The sequence below is a fragment of the Aptenodytes patagonicus genome, chromosome 6 (genome assembly GCF_965638725.1).
Source record: "Aptenodytes patagonicus chromosome 6, bAptPat1.pri.cur, whole genome shotgun sequence".
NCBI lineage: Eukaryota > Metazoa > Chordata > Aves > Sphenisciformes > Spheniscidae > Aptenodytes > Aptenodytes patagonicus.
This window is the reverse complement of record NC_134954.1, coordinates 69,285,480-69,307,322: the sequence shown is the minus strand read 5'-3', so window position 1 is coordinate 69,307,322 and position 21,843 is coordinate 69,285,480. Positions and strand designations below refer to the sequence as shown.

Here is a 21,843-nt window from a genome sequence, read left to right as displayed (position 1 = left end):
TATTTGTTTTGTTTATCAGATAGGAACAGCATATAGTTAAGCTAGAAAACCTGCTTATTTCCTTCTGCAGAGTGGAATATACTGTCCTGTTTTTGAAGGAAATCAAATATACGTAATTTATCTGACACAGTCTTCATCATCTCTATTTTACGGAAAGTCTACAGATTACTGAGTTGCCTTTGGATAAAACGTTGCACTGTAGGTTGCTGTCACGACAAATTCTCTAAGAGTCTCTTCAATTTTTATGTTGTTGGCATAAGGCTGCAGTGACAGAAATGAGTTGGAGTCTCTCTTGCTCTTAGTTAGTGTCTATAAAGTAATGTCATGCCAATTCTCCTACCGCCTATGAAATACTCTTACAGCAGCTATACCTGAGGTAGAAGCTGGGCCAGACCCAGCCTGAAATATAGTAGCACTGTTGTAAGCGTCTTGTGATGCCTGCTGACATCTTCCATTTAAAAAGGAGGGTAGTCCACCATCACTCTCTTGTGAACAACCTGCACTGGAAAATCAGTATCAATCTTTCTTCCCCTTGTCCTATCAACTAAGACCCAAGGAAAGAAAAATTGGTCTACAGGAACGCATTACCTGGAGATCAGTGGGATGTAATACAGTACGAGGATGAATTTCCATTCCCCAAACCAGTACCCAGCTGCAGACTCCAGTACAGCCATGCACATATTTACACAGACAACTCTGCTACACAGCCAGGTTTTAAGAAATTGGCCCAGGATGATTTCTGTACAAGCAGGTGATTTTATTTCTCATACATTAAACTGCAGGAATCTCAAAGGCAGCCATGAAATGCTCAGAGATTGACCCATCACATCTCACGTAGCCTCATCTGTCCCTTCCCCTCTCCTCCTGCTCCCGGTCAATTCTGATGTTCCAAAACTGAAATAAATCCCACAGAAAATCTGTCTGGGAGAGGATACCCTCCTCATTCCACTGGTGCAGGAAAAGCTAAGAATGCATACATGCATACATGATATTAGTATTGTATTTTTGTCTCCTCCTCCTTAATTTTTCCTTGTTTTCCCCTTTGTGAAACATTGTCACACATTTTGCATGAAGCTAATCTGCTATCAAATCCACAATTAAACCCAGGCTTTGGGAAATAACTTAAAGATCAAAGCCTATAGGTAAACTGATAGAAATTAGATACAAACAATCCAGACTCATGTCATAAAACATCCATACTGCAGTGATAAATCTCTCAGATTACAAACTCCTGTGCGCAGATATACGTAGTTCACCAAGACTGAAGATAAGTTTTAAATGTAAAATCAAGGGTAAACTTCCATTAAGTTCAAGAGATTTTACCTTGTTCACCGATATTCGCCAGAGCTTAGACTCCTAAATACCTTATTTGTTTCTGTTAATGAAATCTGGGTATTTTCAAAAAAGATTCCTAATCTATTCTGAATTTGTTGGCAAACCAGGAATTGGAATTACTCAGGAGAAAGTTTTGACATTTTTATTTTACCTTAATTGTTTGTCATCATTTACAGTGGCAGAAAGTGTTATGGAACAAAAATAAAAGGGAGGATTACCTGTTAAAAATACTCTATTTTAGGAAGCAGAAGAATAAACTTCAGGAAGTTGGAGATCAGAAGAAAAATGTAAAATATATGATTTTATGATGTACATTTTTTTTATAACAGTATAACACTGCTAACGCATAGTCCATAACTTTTAATTCCAGACTTACCTCTTCAATACTGCTGCCCATCTTTCCACATAGTGCGAGTGCTGCACATTTTTTTTCTTTAATGAAAGGTTCACTTTTCTGATTTCAGGGCATGCTCAAATCCATCCAACTTGTATTTTTGGCCTGCCCTTCAAATTACTCACAATTTGCAAATACCCAGATGTGTTATAGGTGTACTCTCTATTTCATTATACACGCCGTTAGTGAAAATACTGAAGACGGCCAAGAGCACGTGTGCCCCACGGGAAGCTATCTGAAATGGCCTTCCTGGTTGACAGCAAGCAACTGATAACAGAGCTTTGACTGCGTTTTTTCAACAAGTTGCACAACCACCTCATCCTGCATTTCTCTAGGTCATACTTTCTTATTGCACATGGGAGACTGTCACGTTGGACTGGACTCAAGGTCTTCCTAAAGTCAAGGGAATATTATCTGTGCCGCTTTCCACTTACCTTATTGCCTAACCTCCAGCCCGCCGCCTCATCAAGGAAAGAAATCAGATTATCAAGAACAAACAATAGTAAATCAGTTCTGGTTTGGTTGTTTCTTATCAACTTATTACTCTCCATGTGTTTGTAAGTTAAAAAATTGCATTATCAGTGACAAGAAAATAACAATACAGATAATACGTACTTTATGAATTTGCAATATGATGTAGAGCGGCTACATCAGTAAAGTGTCAGCAAAGCCCCAGGGAGACATGGCTGATAACAGACTGAGGCTCTCCATCCTGGAAAGGCCACCCCCTGAACCTCAATCCCCATCCTAGACAGACCGTGCTTCACAAACTTTCCTTTCAAACGTATCACCAGCAAGACTCAGCACCTGTCCTTACCCTGGTAATTATTTTTCCCCTCAACTATTTGCTACCAATGCCACCAGCTGCCAGGCAGGTGTCTTCCAGACAGCGACGCTGGCTGGGACCGCTCAAGTTCAGCTTGCTGTGCTCCTACTTGTGTCCCCGCAACCACCCCTTACCAGTGGGTCCCTAGACCAGCACCATCAGAAAAAACACTGACAAACCTAATGAACCCCCAGCATCACTCAAGAATTAAGGCTGAAGGTGCCAGTGTCCTACCAGGCAAAGGTAATATTGGAGGGAGCTACTGATGACAGATAAGCTGCTATCGGCTGGACAGATTTATACACAGGACTGCACCGCAAAGCACTACTCATAAAATATCACCATCTAACTGAAGCAGTCCGTGTCTTCACCACGTTTACTATCATAAATGTATTCATTGTAAACTTTAGGTTATCACATTGCCTCTCGCCTGTAAATTATAACAGGATTCTAATATGTACCTCCTGAAATTGGTAATTCTGTGCAAAAGCATTCTGCAACTCAAATTACAACGAATGCCTCTGTTAATTTAGCTAATCAGCAGTTATATTAACTACCTACAAAACAGGGAATATGAACTGTTGGGTGACTATCTTATGAGCAAAAAAAATGGTAACACTGATGCTTTTTTGATGGCACGTCTCATTATAAATAGGTTACCATAAAATAATTTCAGCAGAAACAACAGTAATGTATATGGCCATTATCGTGTTACAGATTGATAATACACTAGATAATACAGCTAAAGGATGCCTGTTTGAAATATCTTTGTAGATGCAACGTTAAAAGGCAATACGAAAATTCTTCCTTTCATCTTGCTTAGTATGGAACACATGTTAACTTAGTCACTAATTTATTACAAATTATGTTTGCAATCACAGTTCTATCTACATTTTATGTAAGATTTTACTGGAACTATCACTGCATTTAGACACACTCAGAAAACTTAGGCAGCAGACTGTTACAATTCTTGTTCTCATAATGATAAGGTTTTGATCTGCATCTCACTCTAAAACCGGTCTTGTCTGCAATATCCCTATAGCTATCAGGAAGCTCCAGAGCAAGAGCCAGAAACCTGCAATGAAGGAGACAGGAATCTTAAATTGCTTGAGTCTGGTGCTGCCTGCGTTCTACTTTTTCACTGTCAATTCATACATCAACTTTTCAACTGAAACGGATTATATTTAACACCAACCATCTTAGCAAAGTCCACGTGGTGTGAATTCACAACCCGGTTAAAGAAGGAAAGAAATACATCACACGTGGTCTGATAGAAGAGCATGCCCAAAGAAATATTCTACTGAGATGCACAATGAGGCTACCCAGAATCGATCCGCCCCGTGACCTCAGGTGAGCCAGGGAGAGTGCACTTCTCCAAAGCAGAGGAGTAGTTTCTCATTACTGCATTGGTGGGTTTGTTGCTGTTTTCCTGTATGTAAATCAATAAATTATTCTCTAAGAATATTTGCTGCTCTGTGTCACAGCGTTTCTGTATTCTTGTGAGGGGGAGCTACAGCTCTGAGATGGACTTACTGTCTCGTTAATGGAGGGAGATATGGTCAAATCCCCCAAATGAATCACAGTTAAGAAGTGGCAAGAGCAGGAGAAATAAGACATGACATGTTCCATTGCTGCAGCTTCTCCTTGCTTTTGGAAAGTAACTACTTTTTTCATAACCATGTTGTCAGTGTATTTCCAAGACTGGTTTTTAAAGCCGAGTCTCATTACATCAGTCTGGTCTTTAATACATGTCTATTTACTTTACAAATGGCTTTTGAAGCAACCTTCAAAGACACTTGCTTAAAACAGGCTTTCCATCCACTAATTAAACCTTAACAATCCCTTGTAATGAGCAACACATTTTTTCCCCAAAAATGTAAATGTCTAAGGTGGCTGCTCATGTCAGCACTGAAGGGAGAGGTCATTTCTGAAGGATCCTCCATCACAAACATCAGAGAACAGTAAAGTCATTGAAGGGCATCTGAAGCAGAAGCAATTTTCTCACAGTCTTGACACCTTCTAGTAAATTAGTCACTTGTCGAGGAAAATGACAGCTATATAGCAACAGAAAAGCTTGTAAAGCTCTTCATTTACTGTTAGAAATGTTGTCTATGTCACTGTCAAGCAACAGTAACATCCCCACCCTGTTTTACTCTCGAGTGCCCTATCTCAGGGGCTTTTTGCAAATCATGCCTTAATGAAGTTTAAATAACAACTATATTTCTTAGTTCTAAACGCTACTTTTCTCTTACCTGCATGATTGTTTTCTGAATAAGTTAGTCCATTGAAGCTGATATACAAAATGAAACGCTGTTGTAATTAGTGTAATATCATTCCAAGATAAAGCCATGAAAACTGCAGCTTCAGACAGCTGTTATCTCTTTGGCTATTCTGCTTATTATTCACAGACAAATTCTGATATCTTCTGCACGTTACATAGTACGTTTATGTGCAATTTCCGGGAAAACACTCATGGAACAAGATCTGTAAGTATCTATCTCAAAGTCTAGCCTAGAGAAAGAATGGAGCTTGAAAGTCATTTCAGACTTAATTTTCCCTCAGCACAGTCATCGTTCTAAATAGGTACATATAAACATATGCTTTCTTTAGAAATAATTTATATGAATTCAATGCTCTTATATAATTGGCTAGATACAACAGTCACTGAAAACTGAAATCCTCTTATTTACATGACAGTCAGGATATGGACAGCAAAAGAGAAAAATTCTAAAAATGGATGCTGTAAGGAACAGCAAGACTGACTATCTTCAGTGGGAAAAGGGTAATTGCTGTTACATGGTAAAAAAGGAACTGGGCAAATTCATATAAATACTCTTTGGAGAATAAGCACTTACTGGCTAAAGACGCTGAGACATTATGCAAGCCAATTACTGTGTGGAGTCGTGGCGATACCTCAAATGCAAACTCGTTTGTAGGATGCCTGAATATTGCAGGAAAGCATCTATCTATAACACCTGGCGTTCTTCCACTGATGGCACAGATTCCCCTGAAAAGACCCACAGACTCACAGAATCATACAATATAATTTAGAATGGAAGGGACCTCTGAAGATCCAATGCCTGCTCTAAGCGGGACTGACCTCAAAGTTAGAAAAGGCTGCTCGAGACCTTATTCAGCTGAGTTTTCAGTATCTCCAAGGAATCTACAGTCTCTCCAGGCAATCTGGGAATTTCTCTCACTACAGCCTATGACTATTATCTTCTGCTATTTCACTGTGCACCTCTGGGAAGAGTGTGGCTCTATCTTCTCTGTAAACCCCACTCCCATTAGACACTTCGCCAGGCTCAACAAACCAAATCCCCAGCCTCACCTCACGTGTTATTTCAAAAATATCTCCAAAGACCCCCTTCATGGTGAAGAATGAGAGGATCAGAAGTCCTCCAGTGTCAAGGTCTACAAGCTGAAGAGACCCTGGGCAAGGAGTGTAAGCAAACGCCACCCTTGGCTAAACGGCTACTCCCTGACAATATGGTGACACAGCACCTCTTCACACACGCTAGCTGCTCTTGAAGAGTTCACATAGCAGCAAGGTGAGGTATTAATAGCAGCTTTATGAAAGTTTCCCTTACTAAACACTTCTATAGATAAGATATAGAATCACTGAAAATCTAGCAGCTTGTTTTTCAGAAGCAATAAGGTCAGGGTTAGCAGCTTGGTTTCAGCTGCCTTCTCCATGGAGATCACTCCCCTTGTTTGCAGGAAACATCTTGAAAATCTTCTTCCATGGGTTTCATCTGAGAACTCATTTTCCTGAAACCCCACTCATCCTCAATAATACCTAGCAGATTGGTTCTATCACTACATGTAATGATGAAAACCAAAGCCGTTACAAAAACCAGAGTTAATTACAAAAAGTGAACATGGCACTGAAACAAATTTTGCTTAAACCCACCAGGGTATGGGATTCCTTTCCTGTGATCACCCCAGAACGGCACATAGCCCATGTAACTGTTGGAGGATTCTCCACAGGGCAAAAATAAGCGTGATACTCTTCTATTATACTTCAAATTCTGTCAGAGAAAGATTAATACAAAGTTCATGCACCTACTGGAGCATAAAGATTACCTTCCCCTCACATGGAGATTGAGGAATACATTTTAGGACATCTCAATTTACAGAGCTCTCTTTGAAAACCTTGTGGAAAGGCTTGTGGTCAAAACCTAAAGGTATTTACTCCTTTGAGCTTTAGTTTAAAATACAATTCTTCCTTCAGATGCAGCCCACATAGTGTCAGGGCTTTTCTTTCTTTCCCTTTGTTTCCAGATTATGTAAGAAATTCACTTCATCTTTAAAGAATAGTTTCTACCCTTGTGAAGGAGTAAATTATTATGTCAAGTTTCTTCAGTTAGCATACCTGTATACTAATTTTTTTTCAATAAAAATAACCTTTTGTTAAAGGTTTCATTAGATTTCCCAGGAGACTGATAACAGCCAAATCTCCAGCCATCTGCAGGAACCACTACAGACTCTGATCACATACTCTGAACTGTGAAATTCTTCTCAACACTTTTGTTCAGACAAGGGGATCACTGTATTTTCCAAGTGCTTAATCACGCCAAGGGCAGGAGCCCAAAGCCTTTACCCACACTGAACTTCTCTAATAGTCTTAATGAAAATCAGGCCTCAGGCAAATTACTAGTAAAATTTAAAATCACAAGGAAATTATCCTTTCCATTTTTAGCACCAAGAATGGATTACTTCACAGAGATCTATAGATAGATAGTTCTTTTAAAGCCCACATTCTTCATCTTTAGGCAGAGGAGCAGGTTACTGCAAAGATACCTCAATGCCGAGCATACATCCCCTCCTATACTCCAAGCATACTAACACGTTACTGGTACTTTAATGTCCAGCACAGCAGCAAAACTGTACAATGGCTCCACTTCCCAAAACACTTTAAGTGCTTCAGTCACTTAGTTTCCAAATTAGCTACTGTAAAAGAGTAAAGACCCTACTGAAATGTCACCCCTCCAACACCTTAAATATTTGGAGGCTGGATGGAGAAAGCTTACCCCTTGACTGCAAACCGTGTCCACACGCCTCACTGTGTCCCGGCACACCCTGTCTCACTGAATCCGGCACCAGCACACAGTGGCTCCAGCGGTGGGTCTTCCACCTGCGAGAGGAAACGGTTAACAATTCAGTGGTTAAAACTGGAAAACAGCACGTCCAGGCAAAAACTTCAGTTACGAATGACGATATACAGTGGAGACTTAAGGAAAAATAAAGTCAAAAAGCTGTAATTACTCCTGAAATAAGCACCGTGAACTGAAATCCAGATGCAAGGTTCACCTTCTAGAAAGCCATATCATCCTCCAACCATGTTTCCCTTTCTCATTTTTGTAGGGCATGGTTCAAAGTCACATAAAATACATAGGAAACACCTTCAGTGGGCTTTGAAATCAGGCTCTCCTCCTGCAAGCCCCTTCTCATACAACTGATGCTGTACCCAATCTGCTTTCTATGCTAGGACGTGTGCCAGTCAAGAACACGAGAAAGCAGCTATGTGGTACGGAGCCAGGCAGAGCTGAGCAGTGTGACTCCTGCTGTGGCACCACCTTCAGCTCCCCGCTCCGCTCTGAGACCATGTCCTACAGCATGTGCGGGCTGAAGATTTATATGCAAAGATAGAATGCTTTTCTATTTACTAATATTGTATAACAGATGGGCCACAGAATTTTAATGAAGAGCGGTGAGTAATTGCCCTATTGTACTATTTGTCTAATCAGAATTTTTTAAAGTGCATATTATTCACTGGAGTGAGAGCATCAGGGGAAAAGACAAGAGTTTCTGCAATAAGCATACAATTATGATTAAGGCAGTTGAGTGCTTGTGGTCCCGAAATAGCTTACATTGATTTTTAGATACATTGAGGGGGGCGTTCCCAGTAATAGCTTCCTTAAACACATCGAACCCTGAGGTTACCGTTTCTAGGAGCTGTGTCTATTGGTTCTTGTTCTGATGATGCCAGGTCTACTGAAATCTCCAATTTGAACTCTACTTCTACACATTTTGCAAGGTTTATTGTTCACACGTTGTTATTTGTTTCTAACTCTGCATTTTCCAGTTCTGTTTCCTGGTGAAAATTGTGCAGGACAATCGAGTCATTTCTAGAGAAGTGGAAACCCACTAGCAAGAGACTGATCCCAAGCTAACGCTTTTTACCTATACACTGGACAGATGGGAATATCTTCACATTCTCTTTCCTCATACAAGGTGTCCGGGCATGCCTGTCCCCCATTGGCAGCATCCTGAACGATAATCCTATACCGGGACTGCTTTACTGCAGGGGCATTGCCTGTAAAATAAAGAAAAAAAATTGCCTTCCAAGACACAGCTGGCACCCCGAGTTAGTGATCTGTCTGTCTTGGTTAAAAACATGCTTTGCATTTCATTTATATTTTGAAATCGGGAGCACTCTGGCACTACCCAAAGAAGGGAGGGAATGGTACGTCGGATCAAAAGCTACCATTTCTTACTTTAAAATTACCAGTAGTTCAGCAGAACAGCACCTGGAAGGTTGATAAATCAACAGCCTAAGAGATGCATCAGAAAAATGTCTATTTAACAGAACAACACATCAGACAAGAAAATAAGTATGAGCAAATACTTAAACACCTGAACAGGAGAAAAGAATAAAAAACAAAAAAACAGTCACGATGGAAGATTTTGTTTTTGAAAACACATTCTGGTGGTCTCAGGCTGCTACCAGTAACCCATCTTTATGGGTCTAGAAATTATAGATGAGAACTTCCTGATAGAAAAACCATTGCAACCAACAGGGGCTAACTTTCTACTTAACCTGAGTCGATGCAAAATCAATCCACGTGGAAACACAGTTCACAAAATCTACAGTACAGAATGCAGCATGAAAGACAAGGATAAGATTTATCTATATATCTCTATAGTTAAAATAAATGCAATCCTTGGCTGCGTAAGTGGTAAGCACAAATTGAGAGCTGGTTTAACCGCTGTGTATAGCATTAGTACTTCTTCCGGTACTGTATTAACACTTCAAAAACAGATGCTAGAAGACTGAAAAGGCATCTCAACAGAACTCCATAAAGGATTCCAGACCAGACAAACATCTTTTAATAGCGGACTTCATCAGATTTATCCAAGAGATGAAAGCGGTGTGTAAATTAGCCCACTTAAGCGAGTATTATTTTTCCAGCTCAAGATAAGGCCAAAGCTTCAGTAGCAAGATTAGAGTGCATTAGAGTAGAAGGAAAACTTACGAAAAGTCACACCATGAACACAAAGTACAAGTACAAATCCAATAAAAATGGTTGGCTCTAAAAATATCAAGTTATAAAAGCCTTCACTGGCACACGTGCGATCACTGTGAGATCACCCAAAAGGGACTTTGGACCTGACAGGAGGTTGCTCGCCCCAGCCGCTACCTTGAGGCAGGATCAGTGCACCCAGGGCAATCCCCCTCCTGCTTCTTTAACAGCCAGGACCTGAGGCAGCTTTACAGCTTCCTACCGTCTCCTTTCAGTTGCCTGATTCAGCACTTGTAAAGCCTCACAGAGAGTATTTTCTTAAAATCTAACCCAAATCATCGCTCCTGTAAATTAAGCTAAACCTTATTTATCTCTGTCCACTAGACATAAAAAAATATTTTATCCCTATTGCCTGAAGCATAGCCTTTACAAAATTTTAAGGCTTTGTACCCCCTCTAAGTCTTCCCCTCTCTAAACTAAGAAAACCCAGTTCTTCATAGGTCCTATTTAATCATCTCTCATTACTCACTTCCTTACAACACGGCACACAAGGAATCCCACCTGCAGCCTCACCAGTGCACACTACAGTAACACCTTTGGTGTTTTACATACAACGTGCCCATGAGTTTGACAAGCCCAATATGAGTTTTAGCATTTCAGATTGTTGACTTTCATTCATTTTGTAGTCCATTGTATCTCCAGAAGTGCCTGAGACAGTACTGAGGTCTTTACTTCCCATTCTGTCTTTGTGCAATTGATTTTTCCTTCCCAAGTCATATTTTGAGAAATTTCTCAGTCATTTCAAGATGACTTAATATATTGTCTATTGTGTTTGCTATCTCTTTCAGCCCTGCACCATCCACTAATGTTATTATTCAAGCACACAAGCTGTTCAGACAAATAGCACATAGAATTGGGACAAGAAGAGTTTTCTGTAGGACTCTCCTTGGCTCATGTTCAAGTTTGATCGTGAATAGTGGACATCTATCAGCTGAAGCACCTTTGCAAGAGAAGGACGTGGGAGCCCTGATGGACAAGTTGACCGTGAGGCAGCAATGTGCCCTTGCAGCAAAGAAGGGCCACAGCATCCTGAGCTGCATTGGGAAGAGCATCACCAGCAGGCCAAGGGAGGTGATCCTTTCCCTCTCTTCAGCACTGGTGAGACATCTAGGTGCATGCCCAGTTCTGGGCTCCCCAGGAGAAGGAGGACATGGGCATACTGGAGTGAGTTCAGTGAACAGCCACAAAGACTATTTAGGGACTGGAGCATTTGACACACAAGAAGAGACCAGGAAAGCTGGGACTCTTCAGCCTGGAGAGGAGAAGGCTCATGGGATCTTACTAGTGATAGCAAGCAGTAAAGGAGACAGAGACAGACTCTTTTCACAGTGATATCCGCTGTGAGATTTTTCAAGCAGCTGAGTACCCATTTAACAGTCATTTAATTCAAGTCGCTGTTCCTCAGCTTCCTGATAAAAGTTTAATGTGTCAAAAATCTACCACTTCCCTTAACTAGAGCAGCTATGCTGTCAAAAAAAGGAGATTAAATTTATTGGGCACTATTTGTTCTCAATAAATCCATACTGGCCAGTTTATCAGAATCTGATTCTTGAAATGTTTAAATCCTGAGTAATAACTTGTTCTTGTGTTTTTCTACATAACAAAGTTAGATGAGTAATCTACAATTTCCTTGACCTTTCTTTTTGTCCTGGTTTCGGCTGGGATAGAGTTAATTTCCTTCCTAGTAGCTGGTACAGTGCTGTGGTTTGGATTTAGGATGAGAACAATGTTGATAACGCACCGATGTTTTAGTTGTTGCTAAGCAGTGCTTACACTAGCCAAGGACTTTTCAGCTTCCCATGCTCTACCGACTGAGAAGGCTGGGGGTGCACAAGAAGCTGGGAGGGGGCACAGCCAAACTGGCCAAAGGGACATTCCACACCATGGGACGTCATGCTCAGTACATAAACTGGGGAAAGCTGGCCGGGGGGGCCGCTGCTCGGGGACTGGCTGGGCATCGGTCGGTGGGTGGTGAGCAATTGCACTGTGCATCACTTGCTTTGTGTATTATTATTATTATATTACTATTATTATTTTATTTCAATTATTAAACTGTTTTTATCTCAACCCACGAGTTTTTCTCAGTTGTGCTCTTCCAATTCTCTCCCCCATCCCACCGGGGAGGGGGGGGGGAAGTGAGTGAGTGGCTGTGTGGTGCTCAGTTGCCGACTGAGGTTACACCACAACACTTTTTTTGGGGTTGGTTTTGTTTTTTTTTTTTGGGGGGGGGCGGCGAGGGGGAGGGTGTTGGTTGGTTTGGTTTGTCTTGGTATTACCGAGTTTTAGTTAGTTCCTTAGGACTTAGCAATTTCTCACACAGAAGATAGTCACTAGATGCTCTGGTGTTACTTTATTAGTTCCTTCTCTATTCACACAGCCCTACTGATATGGGAACATCTAATTTATTGAAATACTTATTCTTTAGTCCATTCTTTCCTGGCTGCAGACAGGAAACAACAACAGCAATTGCACATTCCCCATGTTGTGTTTCCCTCGTTTCTCAGTAAGTAACAGACAAATATTTCATTCAGCTTCCCCTTACTTCTAATCCATTTATGTAATTCTTGTTATCTAATATCCTCCTATAGCTTAATTTGCATTCTTCATTTCTATACTATATTTTTAAATTCACCTTCAGTTACATGCTTGTTTCTAATTTTTGTGAAACAGTGACAATCAAAAAGGAAGCAAGGTTCTGAACAACTCTGATGATGAGAAAAGCTAAAAACAGGGCTATGCTAGCTGTGTTTGATGTTTTCTCTTCATGGTTTGAAGCTTGAACATGCAAGTCGTATACAGACCTACACACACCTTGTTCCCCTGTGCTACTGGCTTGCTCTTATAATAGTTTCAGGATAGAAAGTAGAGTCCAGTTGGGCTTCAGCCCTTCATACAGTCTTTCTTGGTAGCTTCCAGGTCTTCCACACTCCCATCTGCATAGAACATGTTCCCAAGAGGTGTAGTTACCAATTCTCTGAGTTTGTTGAAGTCTGTCTTTTTTAAAAATGTCTTACTGATATTGCTATCCTTCCCTTCTAAGAATTGTGAACTCTATCACTTTGTGATGATTTTCATTCAAATTATCTACCACCATTAGAATCTTAGCCATTTCCTTCCTATTAATCAGTACCAAATCTAAATGAGCTTCCCACAGTAATTTCCTTCACCTCAAGAAACTAAATTATCCTCAACATTTATTGCACATTATTCAAACCCCATTTTCAAAATTGAATTTCCTCATTGGCTTTTCTACAGCATTCCTTACAAATGTTAATGAACATAATTTTTATATCTCATTTAAAATTGCTATAGTCTGATTTTCCTGAGTATTAGCATTATCTAGGAATGTCCTTTTAAAGCCGAACTTCAGTTGATTTCAAGCATGGCTATGACTGCTTGCCCTCCTGAAAAAAATCAAGCCTCAGGATCTCAAGAGAATCTTAACTTCTGTGTCCTTGACTTTGCAACTCAGATAATGCTGTTTGAGAATTTTGGGGGTGCCTTACCTCTGCTTCCAATCCCACCTCCCTGTCCCACCAGTATCCTCTCCTTGCAGACCCATACGACTCCTTCTATCAAACCACTATTCTCATTCCTCCCTTGCTCTTGTATCTTTACTTCTTCTGCATTTGTCCCCCATGGCTTCCCCAGTACCCTGCCCAGGCCTCACAAAGGTGGATCACCGTTGTCGGATGAGGGACAAAGTCCTTGCTCACTACTGTAAAGTCTGCTATATCTTGATAGAATAGCTGGTCCAGCTTTTATAGAATAGGATAGAATAAGATATTTCAGTTGGAAGGGACCTACAATGATCATTTAGTCCAACTGCCTGACCATTTCAGGGCTGACCAGAAGTTAAAGCATGTTATTAAGGGCATTGTCCAAATGCCTCCTAAACACTGACAGACATTTATGGGAAACAATCAGCTTCATCCTCTTTGCTCCTGACCAGACGGAAAGGCAGAGTCTGGTCAACACAAGACTCTGAGCACACAAATAATAAGGACAGATTCTCCAAGATTTTAGTCACCAAAATCAGAGCTGTCTTCAGTATTTTTGTGTAGATAAGAGCTTTTGAAGGGGTAAGTCTTTAACTTTGACTAACTCTGGTTGAGTGTTTGTTTACAAGAACTGGAAGTGGCAGATCCTTGACAGAAACTGCCTGACACAAGGTAGAGGTCACTGGAATTTCTTATCATGGCACACCATGTATTTTATCCACTTTTACCCCATCTCATTTCAAATCTGATTTAAGGCACGGGGAAATAAATTGGACAGTTACTACCTAACATTTCACATAAACTTGTTTAGAGAATTAAACAACAGTGAAATTTCTAACCTTCCCCCTGGACAACCATTGCCCAGAAGAGGAGAGGTGCTTATAGGTACCATCTCTTTTCAGGAGGGAGATGGAAAATGGTATTTATTGTTAGGTGTTTGCTTTTTTTAATCTCCCCATTTTGAATCTATGCTGACAGACCAGAGAGCACATCATCCATGCTGAAAGCAGTTACCTCCCCAGGACACCTTCACCACCAGGTATGGAGGTGACAGAGGAAAATCCACATGCCGCTCTTTCAAACCATTTCATATTCTGAAACCTCCATATTGATTCTTTGACTCTTGTTTCAATTCATCCTCAAAGACCCATTAAAACAGATACATTATAGGAGACTGCGGTAGACAGTTGTCACCTTTAAATATCTGAAATGGCAGAGAATCAATAACCTGCAACAGCCTCCCTGTTCCTGCCTCACCAACAGGTGTTTGGATTCAGTTGTACTTCTTTTGTGAATTATGTTGTCCATCCATCTGTTATTGCCCTAAGTTCACCGCTGTCTACGCTTCTGAGGTATGAGATAATCCTTCGCCAGAAGACAGCCTGTTGTCTGATGACATTTAAATGTAGGGAAAATGTCAGCTTTTTTATTGTTAGATAGTAAAGTTGGACGCATTTTCTCAGATAAACTACAAACAGCTTAACTGGTAAAGTTCTGTGTAAACCTGATTTAGTGATTGCATGTTTGTCTAAGCTCTGATCTTATGCCGGTACACATTTAATTTTAAATCTGCCAGGCAATACCTGCTCCTGCTTGATCTGCTTAGTAATTCACCATCTGTGAATTTGTTTTCATTGTTTTCATTAAATACAACTTCCTATAAAAAAAACCAAAACCCCTAAAAACTCACATATGTATAGCGGTTTTGAAGTTTCATTATTGTGCTGAGGTTTTAATCGCACAATGCAAATTAAAAAAAAATAATCTTGCAATGCAGCCATATCAATAACAGATCTAGCAAAAAGCGAACTCCCCCATCTAAGAAGTTTTAATTTAGAACTATATTAAAACGATAACACTGCCAAGGAGGTTAAATAATTAATTTCTTCTCATTTTAATTGTAGACTATTATTTAATAAACAAAGTAATTTACCAGGTAATTTATTCTACTTCTTCATAGGCAGTTCATTTAAAGTCTAAAAATAAATTCCTAATTAAAACAGGATTCACTGTTTTAGAAAGCAACTCATTTTCCTGTAAAATCTAACAAGGACTATGCTAGAGCATCCACTCAAAATCTTTGAAGGGCAAGGAAGCCACCAACAAAAATGAAATATTCTCATAACTGAGAAGGCTTTCATCTGAACAATTAATGAAACACACAGATTTGTCACAAAAACCAACACTAGATCATTACAAAGAAACTTTGCTAAACACCTAGTGGCCAAAAGCTAACCAACTAGATCAAAGAAACGTATGGTCCTTGAAAAACCACGAAGTACAGGGGTTATTTGCACAACCCTGTACATACATCAACGTTGGTCAAGAGAAATAAATTTCATATAAGGTAGCAATTCCATGTATAGCCATACAACGTTGGGGCCTTGGACTTCTGACTTTGAAGGCAGAAGCCCAGAAGGAATTTATTCCAGGTAAAGAGAACTTAAATCTCCAAATCTTCTCACGAGGATCCCACACACCCCCAACAACATCAGTGTCAACAACACCCCAAGTCCAAAACACATTCAGATGAATGCCCTAAAAATTATGAGACTGATATGAACTACAACTACCGCACGTTTCTAGGCTAATTCTTTAAATTTTCCATAAATTTTGACCTCTTCTTAAAGGCTTACCAGGCTGACATGCTGTTGGGCAGCGAGTCCACTCACTGAAAGGCGTAACAATGCAGTCTTTCTTGCAGAGGAGGAGACACGGCCGCACGGTCTCAGGTCTGACGGACTCTGGACATCTATTGATCCAAACGCAAAGATACAATATAATAAAAAATTACAACTACAGGGAAATGTTTTACTCCTAAGACTCTCACAGGGCTGTGAGCGTACTGCCATACCAAAGATATCACTTCTGTTCACAGCAAGCCTCATTTTGTGATTTTTTTAATTCATTTTTAATTCCTAAATGAAAAAATTTGTCATGCATATTCTAATAAAAAGTTTCAGACACAGAGAGTTAATATTTAAAAACTCAAAGGGTGGAAAAGGGATAATTTTCTGGGATCAGGCAGACCTTGCATTTCATATGGGGGAGCAGAAAGGGAATTACTCTTTTTTAATTTTTATTATTTAGAAAGATCACTCAAAAATACTTAGTAATGCATGCAACCCAAAATGACCCCATTTGAAAGAGGAATATGCCACTAAACCATACTAGGAAAGAAAATAAATCTTAAAGTCATGATTCTGTTACTGAGATAGTAATAAGATACTTAGAGGTATAATTTAAAAGAAAGTAAATAGAGAGAGACATGTCTTCTCATTAAGCATGATTATCCTAAAGGGCAGATTTCTGTTATCTAACAGAAGACATTGAAACATTTTTCTGCAAAAATTTTAGTTCTCTTTGGCTTTCTGTGCCTTGCACCTTCTTCAGATACGGTGTAATTTTTCTTCATGAAATCAGGAAAAATGCAGACTACAAAAAAATTCAGTATGCCAACACGCAAAGGTTATTTATTTACAGAATGTATCCCATTTCTGAAGCCCTATTAACGGCAGACTTGCACCACAGCAGTTCTAAACCCAACATTACTTTGGGTCAGTTTTCATGAACTCAGACATAAAATATAATATAGTCACAGCCGGTGCCCACGGCGAGGAGGGCTGCCCTCCCCTCCAGCACCAGACCAGTCCAGACCCTCCCGGGCGGTAACGAGGTAATTCTGAAACACGGAGGTTTTATGCCTTCACTTAGAACCACCTGTCTAAAGACTTCTAGAGGTCTAAGTTTTTTATTTTTAAGACAATTATCACCGTAAGAATAATACGCAGCACAGCAGCAACAGAAACAATTTCAATAAGAAGCTCTTTTAAGGACTCAACAGTCCTTTCTGCTCCAGCCATTTCCATCACATGAGGAACGCCGCAGCACTGAAACTACGACACCAAAGCCAAGGAGAGCCCCTTTCTCAAGTCCTCAGCACACAAATCCCTTCTTTTCACAGGATTTTTCCACCACTGAAATTCTGTTTTCCCTTCACATACTTCACATGAATATGTACTTACCCCCTTCAGTCCCATTTCCCCTTACTCCATCTCAGAAGTGGAAGGGGCAAACAACTATTTTCGACATTATATAGCTCTATAAACAATATGTTTAATTAGGTAAAGTTACAGCATATCAATGGATTCTAGATATAAATGAATACTAGATTTCTTTCCTTTTATTTAATTAATCTCATTAACCTCAAGGATTTTAATTAACTTTACTGAAATCAACACAGTCTGCTTATACGAACAGGACTGTTTCAAGAGCTACAATAAGAAATGAAACTCGGTTGTAAGTCTCTAGACTCATTAACGGTACAAAAATAATTAGCAATGTCTTGATTTTTTTTATATTAGGGAAAACATCTGTGCTACTTATTTTCCTCATTTAGTAAAGCAAAGCAAAATTCAGAATATTTGTACTGCAGAATACATAATTTTGTCGTGTCGGTATCACATTATAGAAGCTATATAAATCAACTGAACAATACAGAACACACATGGTTCTGCCTTATTGTGGTGTAAATATAATGCAAACTCTATTTACTTTTTCTATTTTATTAGAGCATGGTTAATAACGTATTGATGAATGTTATATTCAGATGTACTTTATATTTTCCTCACACCTGTCCTTCAGGAAAAATATTTGCAGAAAACTGTGAATTAGAGTAACAGAGGAGCTAGAGCAAAAAATCTACACCACTAAAAACATGCATTTTGCTTGGATTTACACAGAAAATTAAAAATGGGCTAGCTATTTATTTTTGTTACATATTAGTATACCTTTCATAGCAGTGATGGAGTAGTAGCTGGAGAATTAGTCCTGAAATGAAATTATTTTCAAAGCTGCAAATTCCCTATGCTAGCTGAAAACGCCTTCATGTACTGTAACTATGAGTAATCACTAATAACCTTTCTTTAAATACCTTTTAGGTGTGACCTGGCCGGAACTGCTCTTTATGCAGAAGACTTTCCTTGTCTGTATGCCCACTCCACAAGTGGCTTCTCCGCTCCAATTAATGGTTGCATTGAGCGCAGTTACCGGCGTGTCTTCAGAACACGAGCTCCAGGGAGAAGTTTCCCAGAAGAAATGCACGCACGGGTGACCATTACAGGCCCGGTGCTCCTGCAGGGCTCGGTCAGGAGGACAGGCTTTTCCACCTGGAAAGAGTCAAGAGAACACCATATTTTATCTGATGGCATGTGGCAAAAGGAAGACATGGAAAAATAAATAAAAATGTTAGGTTTGCTTAATATCTTCCCCCCCCATTAAAATAAATAAATAAATAAAGCTTAAATAAAGCTGTTGACCTTTATGGCTGCAATAACAACCTTCTAAAATATTGTTTCCCCATTAAACTAGCCTTGCATAAAATTGTATTCCAACGCATAATGGAAACAGAAACAGGCAAAGCATATTTCTGAGTTACCTTATTGATACTCCTACACACAGCCAAGTTGATTCCATTTAAATGCCAGTATCAGTCAGCAAACATGCAATTAGGTTTAAAGACAAATTAAGCATTATTTTTATGTTCATTCTCCTTGCTAATTTCCCAAGAAGGAACATCTCTTTCTAATACTTGTACTCTATTCACGCGTTGCCTTAAAGAGCTGAGCTGTAGAGGGTGCTGAACCATACTGATGGAGGAATGTATCAAACAATACCCACACCTGCAAATCAAGGGGGGAAAACTTGAAAGACAGGTTTTGAATGTGAAGCCTTTACTTTTCTGAAGCAGCATCCTTCGAACTGGTGTCCAAAGATTTTGCTCAGCTACTGCACTTTGTCAACAACTTGTAATAAATCCACAAAGTACAGGAGTTGAACAGCCTCCCCAGAAGTTTAACACTCTAGCCAGCAGCCTGAATTTATCCCATAAAAGCAGCAGATGTTCGTAGCTCAAAAGCTAAGGAGTAATGCAGTGAAATTGTAACAGTAAGCACCGTCATTTTAGGAAGAAAAGAAGTAAAAATGACTAAAATAAAAACCATTCTCTTCCAGGAGGGAGAATCTGGCAACGTGTGACATGGCAAAAGTGCTACAGGATTTGAAAGAACAAGTGTTGGGGCCAGGTACCACGAGGTTCAGAGCATCTTTACGCCCTACTAAAATCAACAGGAGATGAAGGCATATTGCTCCTCGAAGGGATGGCTATTGCCTCGCAGGACTGAGCCTTCTCAGGTAAGGTATGACCCCAAACGGCCGCAATCAACAGCACTGAGAAAAGACAGAGAGGGATAGAAATTTCTTAGCCCACAAATTTGGATAATCACGTCACATTACTACTCATCTTTTCATGAAAATGGACTGTTCCACATAGTGTTCAGTCTCAGACATGTTTAGTATGATGATGGAGTAGAAAATGCCCCAGGTAACTTACTTCCCTGAAGATTTTGACTTGGTAGGAAAAATGCAGACCAGTTATTGCTCTTTTGTGTTTGAGCACATGTAAAAAAAAAAAAAAAAAAAAAAAGTAGCAAGCAAATGGCAAAATGCCTGGTCCATTAGGGAAAAATAAAAATAAAAAGAAAAGATCTAACTCAAATTTTGAGCTTCCCAGGAAAAAATAAAATAAGGTGTTTTTTTCAAGAATACCCATGGTAAGGAAGCTCTCCTAAACAAGGGAGCGTAATAACGAGGCAGTTTTAACTTAAGAACATAAGAATGCCACTTGGTCCATCCAACCTAGCAGTCTGTCTGCAAAACTGAAAGCAGGAGATGCTGTTTAGCAAAAGCACTAGAGCCTGGCCACTTTCTGCAGTTCACTGAACTTTTGTACACGGAAAGCAGGACAGCACACCACTGCTTAGCCTTTTTAGTAGGCATTTATAGACCTTTTATAGAGCTGTTGTTCATCAGTTCCTCTAATCCGTTTCAAACCTGCTGAGACTGCCTGCCTCCACAATCTCCTCTTCTACCAACTTTCAGAAGTCTGCTGTGTAAAGAAATATCTTTCAAAACCTGATTTAAACCAAGCCCCTCTAGTTTCATCAACAGTCTCCTGGTTATCATATTCTGGGATCTGGTGAACAGCTTGGAGAAAAGAATCCAAGGATTTGAACTGAAGTCAGCCTGTGGGATGGCATCCAGAAGTCCTCATCCAGTAGATCCGCAGCTAATATTGCCTCAGTTGACAGAAGACAAATGAAATGTCCCTTGCAAAGGTACCAGAGCTCTGTAGAAGTTGGTGGCTCAGCTGTGAGCTGAGTATGAAAGTGTCAGAGAAAGCAGATAATACAACATTGCAGTATTGCAGCAATAATGGTATTAAATCCACTTCCACTCTCCACAAATTCAAATCAATAACTATTTATCTGTATGCAGGTGTGTGACTCTGCATAGCAAACCATTATACTCATTGCTAAAGATGTACAGAAAAAGTTGGGGCGTTTGATTTTAATAGTTAATTATTCCTTCCTGAGAAACTTGAAGTATTCAGTTCAAAGCATGCGATTTTCAGTTTAGTGTGTTTCAGCTTGAGATGACTGAGCTTATGTACTTCCAGAATTCACTTCTTCAACATTTTGCTTTCATAATTCCATGTTTATCTGTTATTTGCATTTCGCTACTTCCATGGAAAATATGAAGCCAACTGTATTTTTCATTTTAATTATTCTCTAGCTCATAGACTTTTTTAGTAGTAATTATCATTCAATTGACAATTATATAGCAGTTTTCATCCTGAAGGGTCCCAATTTTCTTTGCAAGTGCTTATAAGGATGTTTACGTGAATATAGACCACTCACGTGAGTAAGGGTTTGCAAGATCAAGTCCTTACATTGCCCCAGAAACAGTGGGTGGCTTTAATGATAATTTACAAAATAGCACTTAACAGAGCTTGTCCTAGACTAGATTTGCATCTAAAAGTGTTTTGCTGCTACATTAGCTGCACACACTGCTGACAATAGTAGATATTTTTTGTTGTATCAGCAAGGCTTTAGTCTTAGACCTGTTCACATTTTATGAATTTTTATTCACTTGATGCGATATCATTCAAATCCTCTGTGATAAACCAACACATAAATGAATTACTGTATGTGTAACTGTAGTTAGAAGACTATAGTTCTAATATGAATAGTTTGCATAAATAATTGTACCACTGATGTTGATATGTAAAAATCCAGATACATGATGTGTCCATGAAGATCCAGAGAAAATTATATATATTCATCAAGAGCTATTTACTTACTCCAACAGAAAAACAAGAAGGTCAATACATTCTAGGTCTGCATTAATAAAATAAACAGGTCCTTTTCTATTTCTTTATTTTTCACAGCCCACTGTTCTTTCCTAAATCGCTACTAATATGTTCCTATATAAAGACACTGACATGATGAGTTTGTGTCATGCAGCAATTTCATTAGTATAGGATGTAGCTCTCCTGAAGTAAATTCACACCCAGACTGGCCCTCAATAGACAATAATTCATAGGCTGAAGTACATAATTTTGAACTGTGACAGAATTTCTCT

The 21,843-nt window shown here is 39.5% G+C and overlaps 1 protein-coding gene across 2 annotated transcripts in view; it reads right to left on the bottom strand.

Moving 5' to 3' along the window:
* Positions 1-21,843, bottom strand: part of THSD7B (thrombospondin type 1 domain containing 7B) — a 346,109-nt gene that overhangs the window by 133,838 nt on the left and 190,428 nt on the right. For both annotated transcript variants that reach the window (XM_076343106.1, XM_076343107.1), the window contains exons 10-13: positions 18,296-18,530; positions 15,999-16,114; positions 8,742-8,874; positions 7,589-7,692 (exon numbers count right to left, since the gene is read on the bottom strand). In XM_076343106.1, coding sequence (XP_076199221.1) covers positions 7,589-7,692; positions 8,742-8,874; positions 15,999-16,114; positions 18,296-18,530 — 588 coding nt within the window. The remainder of the gene's footprint in view (positions 1-7,588; positions 7,693-8,741; positions 8,875-15,998; positions 16,115-18,295; positions 18,531-21,843) is intronic.